This window comes from Wasmannia auropunctata, unplaced genomic scaffold, assembly GCF_000956235.1.
Source record: "Wasmannia auropunctata unplaced genomic scaffold, wasmannia.A_1.0 LD336060.1, whole genome shotgun sequence".
NCBI classification, from domain to species: domain Eukaryota; kingdom Metazoa; phylum Arthropoda; class Insecta; order Hymenoptera; family Formicidae; genus Wasmannia; species Wasmannia auropunctata.
Window position 1 is genome coordinate 3296322 of NW_012026830.1, and position 16056 is coordinate 3312377.

Consider the following 16056-nt stretch of genomic DNA (forward strand, 5'->3'; position numbering starts at 1 on the left):
AAATAGTAAATAACATATCCGCATATATAGGTGCAAGTCCTGACGAAGAATTGCAAGAAAGGCGACCATTTCGCAGATGTAATTGTACCGCCATTCTATTTACTGGCCGCGTACAAACATGGTCTATCATTTTGGGAATGAAAGTTGATACAAAAAACCGAATCGAAGAAAAATTGAAAATGTTCCAGGATGAAGTCAAATTTAAAAAATATTCCATAGGATTCATATTCACATGCAAAGATCGAATTAAGATGTATAATGAAACAAATTTAGAGTCATCAATATTTAAAAGATTATTTCCAGAAGTACAATTAACTTTTAAAAAAACAATGGTGGAAGTAAACTATACAGAAATGGAAACAAAATAAAATAGTTACCGTATGGGGCGAAATAGTAAATAACATATCCGCATATATAGGTGCAAGTCCTGACGAAGAATTGCAAGAAAGGCGACCATTTCGCAGATGTAATTGTACCGCCATTCTATTTACTGGCCGCGTACAAACATGGTCTATCATTTTGGGAATGAAAGTTGATACAAAAAACCGAATCGGAGAAAAATTGAAAATGTTCTAGGATGAAGTCAAATTTAAAAATATTCCATAGGATTCATATTCACATGCAAAGATCGAATTAAGATGTATAATGAAACAAATTTAGAGTCATCAATATTTAAAAGATTATTTCCAGAAGTACATTGGGTTATTCTGGAAACGAAATGATATTTTGTAACACGTCCGACAAAACTACTGCCGTTGAGAAGAACAAAAAAAAATGATAAGAAATCGATATCTGGTACCATTTAACTAAAAAAAACTAAGTTTTGCGTAGGAATACATCCGTATAATAAAATTCTTTGCATTATGTATACGTAGATTTTATAATAGATTTTATAATCAAATTTTCAGTTACACAGATTGGAAAAATGAAAAGTTTTTTTAAAAATTGTTTGAAAATATAAAACGAAAAGTTGCAATAAATCATGTTTTCGCTAAGAAGCAATTTATTTTTTATATCAAAATCTATCGCGAGACCCGGCACGTGATCGCTAAAATAGGCCTGAGAAATTTAATAATCTTTAACGCAAAAAACAATCGGTTAAAGACGAGTAAATAAATCTAATGGATGTTCGATAAATTATTTATTCATGCAATGTATCGCGATACTAGTTTCAGCCTGACTAGGCCTTCTCCAATCGCATTAATCTGAACATACAAAAAATAAATATGTAAATAAATTAACACATATTATAAACTATTCCGCACTCAGTCAATAATTAAAAAATTAAAAAATAAATAAACGCTGTCGGTGAATACCACATGATGGATAAAATTATACATTGTGACATGACGTCCCTTTTTGGACCGTCCGTCACAAGGGATCTACGGACCCGACCGCGGGTGGTAGTTTTGAGTCCTGCGTTCTCTCGATTTTCGGAGGCGGACGCGTGGCGCGGGCCGCGGGACTACATTTGCGTGGCTCCCGCCGCCCAAATACCAAATACCATTTATACTTATTTTTAGTTTCCGTAGCGATCTCGATTGTTTATTATATCGTATCGGCGGCTCCCTAAGAAATTGTAGGATTTTCCCCGACGTCGCAGCAACCATGAGCAGAGGACCACGAGGGCGAGAAGAACACCACCGAGGAAACAGCGTACGCAGGTCGTATCTTTAGTTAGCGTGCCTTTCCATATCTCGAGAACAAATTAGCCGCCCAGCTTCTTTCCAGATTCCGGTGCGAGCCAGCTAAGGCGAAAATAAAGGGGATGGCCACTCTACGCCCTAGACCGGGCGGGCGACCCACAGTCGGAAACGCGACAGGTCTGCCGCCAGGAACGGCCCCTGACGAGGATGAGTCCCGTAGGACTAGCCACCTGAGCGTGCCACAACGGGAGCGTACCTGGAGGTACCGCCGACAAAAGGACGTCGCTGATAATTTAAATACCGCGCGCGGGAACACAGGACTCGCGGCGCTACGCACCTCACGCGATTCGCGGAGGTTGCGAGCTCGCACGCCCGCCAATTAGGGGCGGAAGGATGTATCACGTGGGCCCACCGGCCCGGCGAGATCACGGAAGCAGCGGCACCCGGCACTTGTGCTGTGATTCAATTGGAAGGACGCAGGACGAACCTTGACCATTTTCCCCCCCTCTACCATTACCGTAGCTGAGAGGCCGGTTATCGCCGTCCTTGTCCGACCGTCGTACCGAATCCGCGTCTAATTGCGTGATTAAAGATTTCTTTTCGAGTCATGATATTTCCGACTAGCGAAATTCCCGATTAGAGCGGCACTCTCTATAACGTGCCTGGCGCCCAATTCTTGTTCCCGTTTTCGATAGGCGAGATGCCTGAGTGGCAATTAATCGCGCGTTAGACTCAGTTTTACCGTTTTCGCGGAATCGAGTTTGTCGGACGAGCGACGAAGTTGCACCACACTCGTGAGTGCGGTCGCAACATATATAAGTCAAGCGCACGCAGTCATTAAGGTGTCAACGAAAGTTCTTGTGTGACATTAAATCCATATCAGGACTTAGGTGATTTTCACATACCGTCCAAGGAAGTACTTCTCTATTGTTACAATGTTGAGAGGCTACTAGTCATGTCGAGCCAAAGTGACACACGGTCAGAACGTTGGGAAGCCATTACAATTGATGAATAATTAATCCCGATGTTGAACTGTACTTTTCTTTTATATAAAACCGTCAAGAGATGACTTGTTATAGCTATCAAGCTAAAACTGTTTTTATATAAAAGAACTAATTTTAGATATACTAAAATATCAAAAAATTTACAGTTCCATAATATGGAATTCGGTCTGTGCAAAGATATGTGCGTTCTAGTTGGTGTTACATGACATAATGATCGAAATATAATGCTATGTCTAACTTTGCTAGTACCTATAAATGGCCAGTAGAGGGTGCTTTTACAAACATTCTCAAAAACCCGAAATAGTTTAAAATTGCCCATTTGATATTTTCTCTAATAAATTAAGTTATCTAATATAATATCTAATTAATTAATAATTAGTAATTTTTAGCTTAAAATAATCTTTTTTAGAGATGTAATTTTTGCTTAACCATCTTTTTAGTATGGCTGTTAACTTATTTTCAAGGCTTTTGACCGGATTCTTTGTTACAACTTTATAAGTTGACGTGTCGCTTAGCATGTTAACCATTTGTGTTACATAGTCATATCGATCCAGTGCAACTGTCACGTTTCCCTTATCTGCTTTTGTGAAAATAATATCTTGGTTCTCCTTGCAGAATTTAGTAGTCTCATTATAAAAATTTTTTATTGTAACATCGAAATTATTCAAATTCAACTTTTTGTCTAAAAACCTATTTAACTGTGGAACTACCGTGCCTCTGATTTTTGCTTTCAAACCTGAGTTCACGTGTATTAAACCACACTCGACGTTCTTGATGAATTCGTATACAGTGTTCCTTTTATTAAATGCAATTGGAAGACAAAAACCTTCACCTAACTGTAACAAATTCGAGACCGTACATAAAAAATGCATCGGAAATAGTTACGTCTTCCATAGATAAAAAACAATTTATGATTGGCTACAGGTGTAAATAGCTTGAACCGCTTCATAAGAAGACACAAAGATAAAGATGATCGCGAACAGAGCAATAATGTAGTATATAAAATACAATGTAGAGATTGTGACGCCTCATATGTAGGCCAAACAAAAAGACAAATGAAAACGCGGGTAAATGAACATAGGAAAAATGTTGTGTCAGACATCTCACGACACTCGGTCATCACAAATCACATGCTAGAGTTTAATCATGCATTTGATTGGGACGGTGTGACCATTCTTGACCATGAGCCGAACTACTATAAAAGACTCACATCCAAAATGATTCACATTAAGTCCTAAAAGAATGGTATTAACTCGAATGAGGATACAGCATTATTAGATGCCGCTTACTTTAATTTATTAAGAAGAATGGCTAAAATCTTTTTAATGTTCTTCAGGATCATGAACTTGACAATATAATTAATGTTATGACTTTGTGTCCGTGGTTGAGCACAAGAAGATCCGACTCCGCGGGGGAACGAAACTTCAATGAATTTTATTACTCCGACACTTAATTTTCACCAAATAAACAAACTTTAATTTTACTTTGCTTTACAAACTTGTTATGTCTTACATCTTTATCTTATTACTCTTAATTTAACTCTTAATTTAGCTCTTAATTTAGTTTTTAATTTAGCTTACGTGCGAAATTACTCGACAAGACGGACGTAAAGACTGACCGCTCGCGGCTTATCATCGCGCGTACTTATGCTCTACGCGTTGCCGCGTCAGCGCTAAGCTTTTCGGGTATCGCCATTGCGCGACCGTTCTTGGTACACCGCGGTTCAAATCCTTCGTTTCATTATATATTTCGGCTGGATTTGCGTTGTGCTTAACATTACGCCGAATGCCTAGTCGGCTTGTATAATTATTTAGTATGGCTACTTAGAATGATTACCCGTGCCGCGAGGGTATCGGCCTCGCGACATGACCATTGGAAGTTGTTCCTTTCTTTTTTCAAAAAAATAAAAATAATTTGCTTAAAGATGAAACTAAGAGCAACAACCTTTAATAGCCTTGATCTTGATATATGTTGTCAAGGTCATGATAGTGAACAACATTAAAAAGATTTTAGTCATTGTTCGGACACCATGGATAATGCTAAGGCCGGCGGTAATATATAAACTTTCAAGCTTCATAACTCGAGATTTATTTAATCAAAAAACATTTTATCTATGTGTCTTAAAAAGTTCTCGAGATAAGCTACAATAATACGCAATAAAAAATGGGGAGTGCCATTTAAAAAATTCAAGGCAACCTTGACTTTATTATTAAAAATTTTTTTTTACAATTTTTATTTATCGCATGTTGTAGCCTGCATGAAGCAAAAAAAATTCCCCCTTTGTATTTTGTTTAAACTACCAAAAGTGTTTTAAAATCGTGCGGATCGTTACGTTGAATACTCTGTATATATTAATAATCTCAGGTGCTCAATTCACATTTTCATTATAATATTTTATGCTAAACTAACAAAATAACAAATTAAATATATAAACTCACATTAGAATAAATCAAACATATTAAAGTATGAGCCGTATGTGAGCTAATATAGGATGATGGTGTGTAACAATTTCTTTACAATATCCAACCACACACAAACTGCGCGCCGCGTACTTGTCGGTCTTGAAATACAGTTCATTACATGAGGCTAGAATAACTTGTAATAAATTAAATCGCCGTAACGATTCAATCACTTTGATGCTATACGCATCTCTTAGAATTCCCTTCTCCCCAAATCAGTAAATAATTTTATTGCGAAAAAAGCGTTTAAATTGTTTACACATATCGGTTATTGCGAAGAAAATCATTACATAGTTTGGTGGTCTAAAGGTAGGACGGCCGTCCGACAAACGTGGATAGCCGGGTTCGATTCCTGGCTGAGAGCTGAGGTGATTTTTTTTGCAATAAAATTATTTATTGATTCGGGGGGAAGGGGATTCTTAAAGATGTGTACAGCATTAAAGTGATTGAATCGTTACGGCGATTTAATTTATTACAAGTTATTCCGGCCTCATGTAATGAACTGTGTTTCAAGACAAGTACGCGCAGTTTGCGTGTGGTTGGATATTGTAAAGACATTATTACACACCATCATCCTATATTGGGTCGCATACGGCTCATACTTTAATATGTTTGATTTAACAAAATAACCTTAATATAAAAAATATTGATTTTTAAAATAAATTTTTTATATAAAAAATATAATTGTTTAGTTGTTTTTACCTTGTGTAAACTTTACAAACAGTCATTTGTGTATGTGAGCGAATAGGATTATGCTCATATACTTGGAGTTTCGATTGAAGGTCCAGACATTGGTTTAATAAAAATTCTATATTTATTTATAAAAAAAATAAACTGAATAAAAAAATAGATTCAATGATACTTGACATTGATATCTATTAATACTATGAGTTTCATAGAAATTGATTGATATCACATTGTGTCGCTTCCTGTTAGAACTGTGATAAACAGTGAGTGTTTCAATGTTCTTTCAATGATAATATACTGATTCAAACACTGAAAGACAGTGAATTTCAGTTTTCAAAACTGATTGATAATAAACTTACTGTAGTAAAAATGAAGGGCTTCGGCCCATGTGCCGATGTTCATGGTTAGTTGTAGGGCCAAGAAAGAGCACGGCTTTTTGGGAGCTCTCGGCTGTTAATCCGTTTGTCTCCCAACACGCAGTTAATATATGAAAGTGAAAAAGAATGATTCCTCACGCCCGGGTTCTCGGATGGCACTGCGTGCTAACGATAATGCGAATGTGAACTCCGCTGATGCGGAGGCATCCGGCGCTTCCGGCTCGCATCGACCATCTAATGTAGCCGAGGAAGCGTTGCCGATGATATGCGAGATCTGCGGACGTGGGTTCCGGGACATGTGTGGCTTGGGTGTACACCGAGTCAAGGTTCACTCAGTAGAGGCTAACCGCGCTGTCAATGTTGACCGTGTGAAGGCCAGATGGTCAGTGGAGGAGGTCCGTCTCATGGCTCGTAAAGGCTACCGCGACCTTAGCCGGGGAAGTTCTCTTTATGAACCAACATCTGCATGAGAAGTTCTCCCATAGGAGTCTCGAAGCAATCAAGGGTAAGCGCCGACAAGGGGATTACCGCGAGATGGTTAGAGACTTCTGCCAACACGGAAAAAAAAAATTTCGCTGCTATAGCTAATCAGGGCTGGTTAAAACTGTGTTTGCTGCCGTAACTATAAATTTATAAACTACAGCAAAATAGTTTGCTGTAGCTCTTAATATGTAAATAAAGTAGCAAAACATGCATGTCTGTCAGGGTTATACCATACAGCGACATAAAATTAGTTATCGGAACTAATCGATATGTCAAAGATCTACAATCAATTCGCTATGATGCACACAATTTGCGCGAGCAACGCTGGCGCACGCGCAGCATGCCGTGAGTGAGTGAGTGAATGAGACAGGAAAACAAAAGTTAATACATCGTTTCGACACAACACGACACGAGCTGACGAGCAGTTTGATCTCTTGAGCATAAATCACAAGGATTCATATAATCTTTCTGATTTGTTGGATTGTAAGTAGCCTGTTGCAAGTTCATATATGTTATACGTTTGTGCTTGTGCTGTTTCTAAACCTTCGAATTCGGTATTTCAGACAAGTGTCCGTATTGCGTTATATGTTTGTGGACCGTATCAGATTTGATATTTCGATAAAGTGTCTGCATTGTATTATACGTACGTGTTTGTGATCACGTATTTTGAGTCATATCAGACTCGGTACTGTGTGATGTTTCGGATTTTGTGTAATGTTTCAATAATCCACATTGATATGGCAGTAAAAGATCTGTTGATTACTTGGAAATTTAGTGATGAAGTCATAGGACATTTCATAGGTATGTAAAATAATTTATGTACATGTAATATAGGGCTGCGTTCTGTTTAACGTATGTTGCGCATGATGTGTATCGTAACCTTGTTGTCCAAATGTTAAAGATAAAAGGATAAATCATGCCAATCATACGTGAAATAGAACGCAGCCTAGAGCGACAATTGAACACCACGTACACAGAGAAAAAGGTTTCTTTAGATTTAGTATTCCTATTTGTTTGACTAAAATTTGTTTCATTGAAAGAACATATGCTTACACGAAATATTATTTGTTTGAATACAAATTTTGTTGTTTCGTTTAAAAAATCTCTATTATTTGACGAAAATAACACTATTGTTTGAAGTAATATCTTTCAACCAAATAATGTATTATTTGATTACAATAAATATGAACAACGAAACAAATAATTTATTTATACACTGACTCAAAAAACAATAATAGTCTCTAAATTTGTGCTCATTCTCAACTTTTAGTCTAAACTCGTAAATGCTTACTAAAATAATAATAATGTACGTTGCTGAAAAATACAGTAATATTTAAAAAATTTAACTCTAAGCAATGCTGTGAAAAAATACATTATTAAGAAATTTCATTATTTAATCATTCCATAACTATTACTGTAGAAGGTAGTACCGGCAATAATAATCAACAGTTTTATCTCTATTCTTTATAGGTTATATATTCTAGGTTATACTCTAACCTAAAATATATAATGGAAAGAATTAATCTTTTGTACAAAATAATCATTAGCTCAGCGTTAGCGTACAAGTTTGCTGTTCTAGGGATCTCAGGTTCGAATCTCGTCGATGCGTTTTCAAAAATTATAAATCTGCGTAATTGTAATTAATAAAATATGCGATAATAGTAAACACAAATTGAACTCTAAAATAATAATAATAATATATAATCATAAAATAAAATAAAAAAAAGAAATTTTTTTTATGCAATTTATTTAAGCCAAAGATATACATTGTTTGAAATTCAAACAATTGTATTTATTGATTCAAACATTGGTTTGTTTGGACCATTCCAAACATCAAATTTGTTTGAATACAATAAAATTTATTAAATCCAAAGAAATCGTTTTCTCTGTGTATACTGCGTATATTTCGATATATTTATATTATGTGTATTTCAATAATGATGTTTCGATAATTTTTTGTGATACGTGCTTCCACATAAGAAAGAAATTTAAGATCAATTTACATTTATCGGACATATACTAAAAAAGAATTTAGTTTAAAATATTTTTACGTGTTTTGCTAATTATGATTTTATTATGTTTTTGTATTGACGATTTCATTGTATATTGAATGCGTGTAGTGTATATTATTTTGGATAATAAACAGAAAATTATACTAAACAAATATATACAATAACGTGCAGTATGCTTTTCATTTGTAGCCCAAGAAATAGAAGTTGATCAATTCAATAATTTAACGGAAGAAGATCTTAAGATTTTAATTCCAAATTTTGGACACCGACGAAAATTTCAAAATAATTTAAAAATATATTTAGATAAGGTATATATTTTTTTACAATAAACTTTATTATTTTTACTCGTATTATTATGTCTTATTATTCTATAAATTATTTTCGAAATTATAATAACTGATCTGTTCTTGGTATTAATATTTCAGATTGCGCAACAATTCTCAAAAATTGATTTGAATATTCAACAAGCTACACAGCGAGAAGATATTGCTAACGTATCGAAAAAGCAAAAAATAGATACAGAACTACATTCTGTAGAAGAAATAAATATAGAGCAACAACGCTCCATAGAAACATCGTCTGTGATAGAGTTACAATGTAATGAAGATATTGTTGTAGAAGATATCTGTCCGACTTCACCATCTGCATCTTCTACATCTGCAAGTACAGGATATGATGGTAAGAATATTGTTAATCTTTGTTTACTTATATATACAATTTATATAAATTTAATAAATACAATAAAAATTAACGCAATACATATTTATTCATTTGAAAACTTAAAAAATTTCAGCTTTAATTTTGTTCTTATAGTAATTTTATTAATTTGCTGCTAATATATGTATTCTTTTCCAGTTATATTTTTAACAAATAATACCACAGCACAAAAAAAGAAATATACAACTGACAATGAACATGTCGATAATGAATACGTAAGTTGTGAATCGTTTTATAAATTTCTTTTAAATAATATGTACTGAATATTAATATTAGATATTTTATATATTATTACAGGATCTGAAATCTATATTGCAAAAATCTGAAGATGGCCTATTGCTATTAGGTTTATATAAAAATGAAAAAACATTAAATAATGATTTGCGAAATAAATTAGCAAAAATAATAGTCAGTTATGAGCTTTCACCTAACATAAATAACACCATAAGTAGTGAAAGGGCATCTTTTTTGAGTGATCAGATAATAAAATTGTTTCCTACTGAAGACAAGGTAATCATATATTTTTAAATATTTTATAATATATTTGGATTTTTAATTAAAATAAAAAGATTTTTAGGATCTATAATAGCCATTTTGAATTATAATGTTTTGAATTATAATGTTGAATTATAAATCAAAATGGCTGTAGACCTGAATCTTCTTTAATTTTAATAAAACTCAATATATTATAAAATAATTTATTTCAATATATTTTAATTAAGCTTAATATATTATAAAATCTTAAAAAATCCTTAAAATTCTTCAATTTTCCTTATTATTTTCTATTGTGTGACATAGTCTTCATATATTTATTATATATTCTTTTATTTAATATCTTAATTTTTTTTATTTTAATTATCTATTTGTGAAAGAAATTTAATTTAAATTTAAATTTACAACGTTATTTTAAATTAATAGAGAGATATATTCCATTCAAAAGTTTGTGTTCTGTACTGAACATTTTTTCTTTTTTAAATTTAAAAAAATATTAATATACTTATTATCAGCATAATTTAATCTAACAATATCTACCTATTTGTTGTTAATCTTGATTTTATACAAATTATTATATATGCGTATTTTATTAGCAGCTTCAATTATATTTATTTGCAACTATTTTAATATTACGTGTTACAGAGTGTTTGGTACATAAAAAATAAGAAAGGTGAATCACAAGGTAGAGGAAAAATTCTTACAAAATATTATTGTACACGACGAAAATTGATTAAAGCTGGTTTGCTAAATGTAAAAGCTGCTACAGATTTTACTCATAATCAGATTAATGGTAATTTTGTTTCAAATCGTTTATTTTGTGAGAAATGTAATAGTTTTATTAATTTTTTTTATTTAATACAATTATATTGGATTGTGATATCTCAAGCAAGAAATTGTGTAAATATTTTTTATGTTAACTTTGAAATAAATAATTTTTCTTCCTGCTACTATCCATATTTAATCTTATATAAATTAATAAAATACATTGAAAATTTTTCTAGTTTGTAGTTTAATAAACTGGCTGTAATACTGATCAATTATCATAAGACCGATTTTTTTGCTAAAAATTAGATTATATGATTGAATTATATGTATTTATATAATTAGGAAAAAATAGTTTTCAATATATCTTACTAGCTTATATTTTCGAACAGGAATAATAGCATATGGAGAAAACCATTTCTTTCAACGTATAACACAAAAATGAAATTAACACGATTCTTTGCTTCTTACGTCGATAATCTTATCTAAATAACTTATTGTTAATCTTATAAGATCGTCTTTTATTTTTAAATGCTCCGTAGCCATAAAATAAAATAATACATACAGTATCTAAACATAAATTTAAGATTTAAAAAAATAAGATTGAACAATGAATATAGCCTATAATTAATCCGATATAACTGCAATGAGTGAAAAGCCTTAACAATATTTGTATTTCAATTAACCACAAATGTTCTGCAAATAGAACAAGTTTTTTACATAGTTTTTATTTTTGTTTTTGTAGACGAAGAAAATGATAATTACGAAGAACATATGTTATGGCTACAAAATAATTCCAAACCATGGAACATAGTGATAGACTGAATACTGGTCTTTGACTTCTAAAAACCGGTTAAAAAACTTTCAAACTAATAATCAGTCCTGCCACGAATATATGAATCAGTTTCCGGCACTTTCTGATCCCTTAGGCTACGTATTAGTAAGTTTGATATATGATTTTATTTCTTCAGTGAAAAGTATCCAAATTTGCTGTAAATTTATATTTTATCATTCACAAAGGTTAAAAAGGACTTTTTAAACGTTTTTTTTAATATTATATGTGACTTTAGAGAGATTAATGTTGTATAATATATATGAAATATTTTTTTGGAAAGTTTCTACTTATAATACATATCTCTATGCATTATTGAAAAATATTTGAAACAAGAGTTGTTTGATTTTGAAAGAGAAATGAGATCGGTACAAACTTAGGTGACACTGTTAAGGTTCTGGTAAGATTATTTTAGTTTTTTAATTATATTTTGAAATTGCTTCAACATCTATACAATAAAAGATCTAGAGATCTTATTTTAAAAAATCAAAATGATCTGGCCTTAGCAATGTAACTTAACGTCTGATCTTACCACCTTACTTTTCCTTTAAAATTAAATAAGTTTTGTTTCAAACTTTATTCCAACAATGCATAGTTTTCACAAACACGCACACACGTGCGCGCGCGCGCGTGTAATATTGCTACGTATTTAATATTTTTATACAATGTCTTTGTGTAATTTTTAGCTGGAGAAGGATTTTGAAACATTACATCCAGATTGTTCTTTAAAACTGTATGCTGCTTGGCAAAAAATATCAGATTTTGTAATCAACAAAGTGCCACCTAAACTAAAGAATCGATTTGACAATGTCTTTACAACAGGTAAAATATTTAATTTTTTTTTCACAGCGATGCAGTTTATATTCTTTATATATGTATTCATATATTTCTCGATAGATGGTAAGAAAATTGTAACTTTGTTTTTACTGCCTCACTTGTTTCCTGTGAACACAATAAGAAACGGTAAAGCACGAAATTGGAGGCCCTCTAGAAAAGAATCTGAAGAAGGATTTCTCCTACATTTAAACGTAAGTGTAGAAAAAATTAAATAATTTAAAAAAATGAAAAACAACGATTGGCAGAATTAATGTTATGGCATAGGTTTAGTATGTTTTGCAGGTGAAGAAATTAAATTATATGATATTTATATAATAGGTGATGACCATTTATCAATAATATTTATCAATAATATTTATCAATAATATATTGAATAACAATTTATCTTTTCCTTTGTACAATCACCGTATTTTATCTATATTTAATGCCAATTACTGTGTTTTTTATTTTAAGCATATTTTATTATGGAATAAACATTTTAAACATCAATAAAAATGTATAGGTGTTAATGATATATAATAACGTTTTTACAGACAATCGCAGATTTTGAAACAAGATTACAAGAACAAACGGCAAAATTACAATCATTTGGTCAGCCCTCACAACCTATTACAGTGATAATAGGTCCTTCTTTTGATGAAATAAGACAATGTTTAGTTGTAATTGATACGTTCAGATACAAAGTGGAAACACCGTTAAAAGCTGTGGACCTTGTTTTTAAGTTGTGTAATGCTTTAAACATTCGATATCCTGTAGAGGTAGGACAGCTTTTTATGTGTTTACAAAGAGCTGTATATAGTTTCGAAACTTTGTGGGACAAACACAAAAATTCGCAGCTCACTTCTTCTGTCCTGGCGATAATTCAAGAATATAAATCATTATAAATTTAATCATTGTTTTGGAAAATACTTGTATCATGCCTACTTGCTTCTTGTGTAAAGAAACTGTTCATTCTGTAAACAGTTTATTAACGCATTTTAAGATTAAACATTATGTAAATTCGTTTACTACATTTAAATGTGGAGAAAATGGATGCGTTAGAGAATGGTCCTCATGGAACTCGTTACGAAAACATTTACTTGGATCAAATCATAATTTTTCTTTATGGCCCACTAGTATGAAACAAGATTATGTACAATCTATTAATACAGAAATGATTGATCATGAAGATCTGAATCACCAGGATATGAATATTTGCGAAACAACACTAGGAAGTACTAATATAAACACAGATTTATTAGTAACTCCTACTCACTTTAAATCTCTCGTAAGAAATCGTTGTGATGCTTTTGTTGCAAAATTATATAATCAATCTTCCATTCCACGGAATCACATTCAAACTATTATTGAGGATAGCATATTATTTCTGACAAGCGGTCATATTTCTATGTTAAAAGAGAAGGTTCTTACACAGTTAAATATACTTGATTCTAATAATTCAAGCTATCAAGTAATACAAGATATCTCATCAATGTTTGATACAATGGAAAATTCTTTTCATCATCTTAGAAACGAGTATCAACGTAAGGAATATTTTAAATCTTGTGGTAATTATATTAATCCTGTTGAATATTGTATAGGTAAAAAAAGAGTACCTATAAACACTGGAACATGTATTGTGGAACGTGTGAAAGATGCTTGCGGTTATTTTATACCTTTAAGACAAATGTTAAAAAATTTTTTTGAATTGCCCGATGCTTTTACTGCCACAATGCATTATATTAACTCGCTCAAAGATTCTGATACTATTACAAACTTTATTCAATCTAAACTTTGGTGTAACAAGAAAAAAAGTTTTGGAGATGATGCTATTGTTTTTCCATTGTTTATATACTATGATGATTGGGAAGTTAACAATCCATTGGGATCTCACTCTACTTCTCTGGGAGGAGTATATTATTACATACCATGTTTACCGCCTGAATGTGTATCACGATTGGAAAATATCTTTTTAGCCCTCTTGTTTAACACAGAATACCGTAAAAAATTTGGAAATAAACAAACATTTGCACCTTTAATCGAGGAATTAAATTTTTTAGAACAAATTGGAATAACAATTACTGTTAATGGAAATTCTCATAAAATTTATTTTGTGCTAAGTTTACTATTAGGTGATAATTTAGGCCTTCATGCTATGTGTAGATATGTTGAAAGTTTCCGAGCTAATTTTACATGTAGATTTTGCAAAATTCATCGCACTATTGCTCAAACCACTTGCCTTAAAGATGATTCTATTCTTAGAACACGTGAATCGTATGATGTAGACTTAGCTTTAGCAAACAGTTCACTTAGTGGAATCAAAGAAGAGTGTGCCTTTAATGCAATCACTTCATTTCATGTCATAGACAATGCTTATGTTGACATCATGCATGATGTTCTAGAAGGCATTGCTCACTACGATATGATTCCAATAATAGATCATTTTATTCAGATTGGTGATTTTACCTTATCAGGTCTCAACTACAATCTGCAAATGTTTGATTATGGTCCTAGTGTACAAAACAAACCACCTTGTATTGCATATGATTTTGCAACAAAAAGCAAGTTAAAAATGACAGCTTCAGAAATGTCGACTTTTTGTAAGCTTTTTGGAGTAATTATTGGGCATAAAGTGAAATCATATAAAGATCCATTTTGGAAATTGTACTTATTGTTAAAAGAAATAACAGAATTTATTTTCAGTAGATCAGTATCACAGGAATCTGCTTCTGCATTTCAAATATTAGTAGAAGAGCATCATAGTCAATATATGAAATGCACAAAGCAGCATTTGAAACCAAAACATCATAATCTTATTCACTATGCAAGAGTCATGATGCAATGTGGACCACTTGTTTCCTTATCTGTAATGAGGCTTGAAGGTTTCCATAAAGCTCTCAAAAAAATTTCGAATGTTGTCATGTTAAGAAAAAATATCGCTTTTTCAATTGCTACTCGATATCAATATTCATTTTGTTATAGACTTATGGCTCAAGAAAGTATTCTTTCAAATATTAAAACAGGATCAGGAAGTGTCATTGATATTAGTAAACATCATCAATTCAATAATTTTATGTTAACATTACCAAATAATATTAACTATAATAAATGTTTTGTTACGAATTGGGTCGATTATAAAGGTACTCGGTACCAAGCAAAAATGGTATTGCTATATGGTATAGATGAAAGTCTATGTCCTATTTTTGCGGAAATTCAGTTCATTATTATTCATAATAATAGTCCACTTTTTATTTGTTCCTCTCTTATAAATATAGGTTTAAATGGCAATATTCGTGGTTTTGAAGTGAAACAAAGTAAAAAGTGGATCTCAATTAAATATGAAGATTTAGTTGATCCTTTTCCTTTGTTCGTATACATTATGGGAAATGGTGAACGCTATATTATTTTACATCATTTCGTTTAATTTCATATTCTTTGACATCCTGATCCTTAATATTACATTATACATTTAACATTTATGTAAAAGAGATTCATGTTATTTTCAAATCAAAATATTTATGCGTTATTATTTTAAAAAATATATGTATATATACAGAAGGTATATACTGATAGTTATTGTATTCGGAGTACAATACGATATTTTACATTACACAAAGAGTTAATTTTAGTTATCTTTTATTCCGATTATAATTTTTTGATTACATATGTATAGATAATCTATTTAGATGTATCTGTATAGATAAAAAGAATATAAATATGTATATTTCTATATATATGTGTATGATTTCTCTTTATTGTATTATAT

The 16056-nt window shown here is 31.7% G+C and overlaps 2 protein-coding genes across 2 annotated transcripts; both read left to right on the top strand.

Annotated features, from left to right (window-relative positions):
• Positions 1 to 7393: 7393 nt before the first annotated feature.
• LOC105450638 lies at positions 7394 to 11476 on the top strand. The gene is made up of 7 exons (XM_011690570.1): positions 7394 to 7457; positions 8858 to 8976; positions 9094 to 9346; positions 9524 to 9600; positions 9683 to 9895; positions 10523 to 10670; positions 11388 to 11476. The coding sequence occupies exons 1-7, from the start codon at positions 7394 to 7396 to the stop codon at positions 11465 to 11467; spliced, it is 954 nt and encodes a 317-aa protein (XP_011688872.1). The 3' UTR covers positions 11468 to 11476.
• Positions 11477 to 11520: 44 nt separating this feature from the next.
• Positions 11521 to 13213, top strand: LOC105450593. Its single transcript, XM_011690528.1, has 4 exons — positions 11521 to 11582; positions 12161 to 12296; positions 12372 to 12502; positions 12845 to 13213. Exons 1-4 carry the CDS (start codon positions 11538 to 11540, stop codon positions 13193 to 13195), a joined length of 663 nt encoding a protein of 220 aa, XP_011688830.1. The 5' UTR covers positions 11521 to 11537; the 3' UTR covers positions 13196 to 13213.
• The last annotated feature ends 2843 nt before the right edge of the window (positions 13214 to 16056 follow it).

Excerpts from the sequence above, each read along its gene's own strand:
- LOC105450638 (XM_011690570.1), top strand. The coding sequence starts at position 7,394 with ATGGCAGTAAAAGATCTGTTGATTACTTGGAAATTTAGTGATGAAGTC. Across the intron at positions 7,458-8,857 it reads AGTCATAGGACATTTCATAG|CCCAAGAAATAGAAGTTGAT; the intron begins GTATGTAAAATA and ends TTTCATTTGTAG. Across the intron at positions 10,671-11,387 it reads TACTCATAATCAGATTAATG|ACGAAGAAAATGATAATTAC; the intron begins GTAATTTTGTTT and ends TTGTTTTTGTAG.
- LOC105450593 (XM_011690528.1), top strand. The coding sequence starts at position 11,538 with ATGAATCAGTTTCCGGCACTTTCTGATCCCTTAGGCTACGTATTA. Across the intron at positions 11,583-12,160 it reads ATCCCTTAGGCTACGTATTA|CTGGAGAAGGATTTTGAAAC; the intron begins GTAAGTTTGATA and ends TGTAATTTTTAG. Across the intron at positions 12,503-12,844 it reads GATTTCTCCTACATTTAAAC|ACAATCGCAGATTTTGAAAC; the intron begins GTAAGTGTAGAA and ends ACGTTTTTACAG.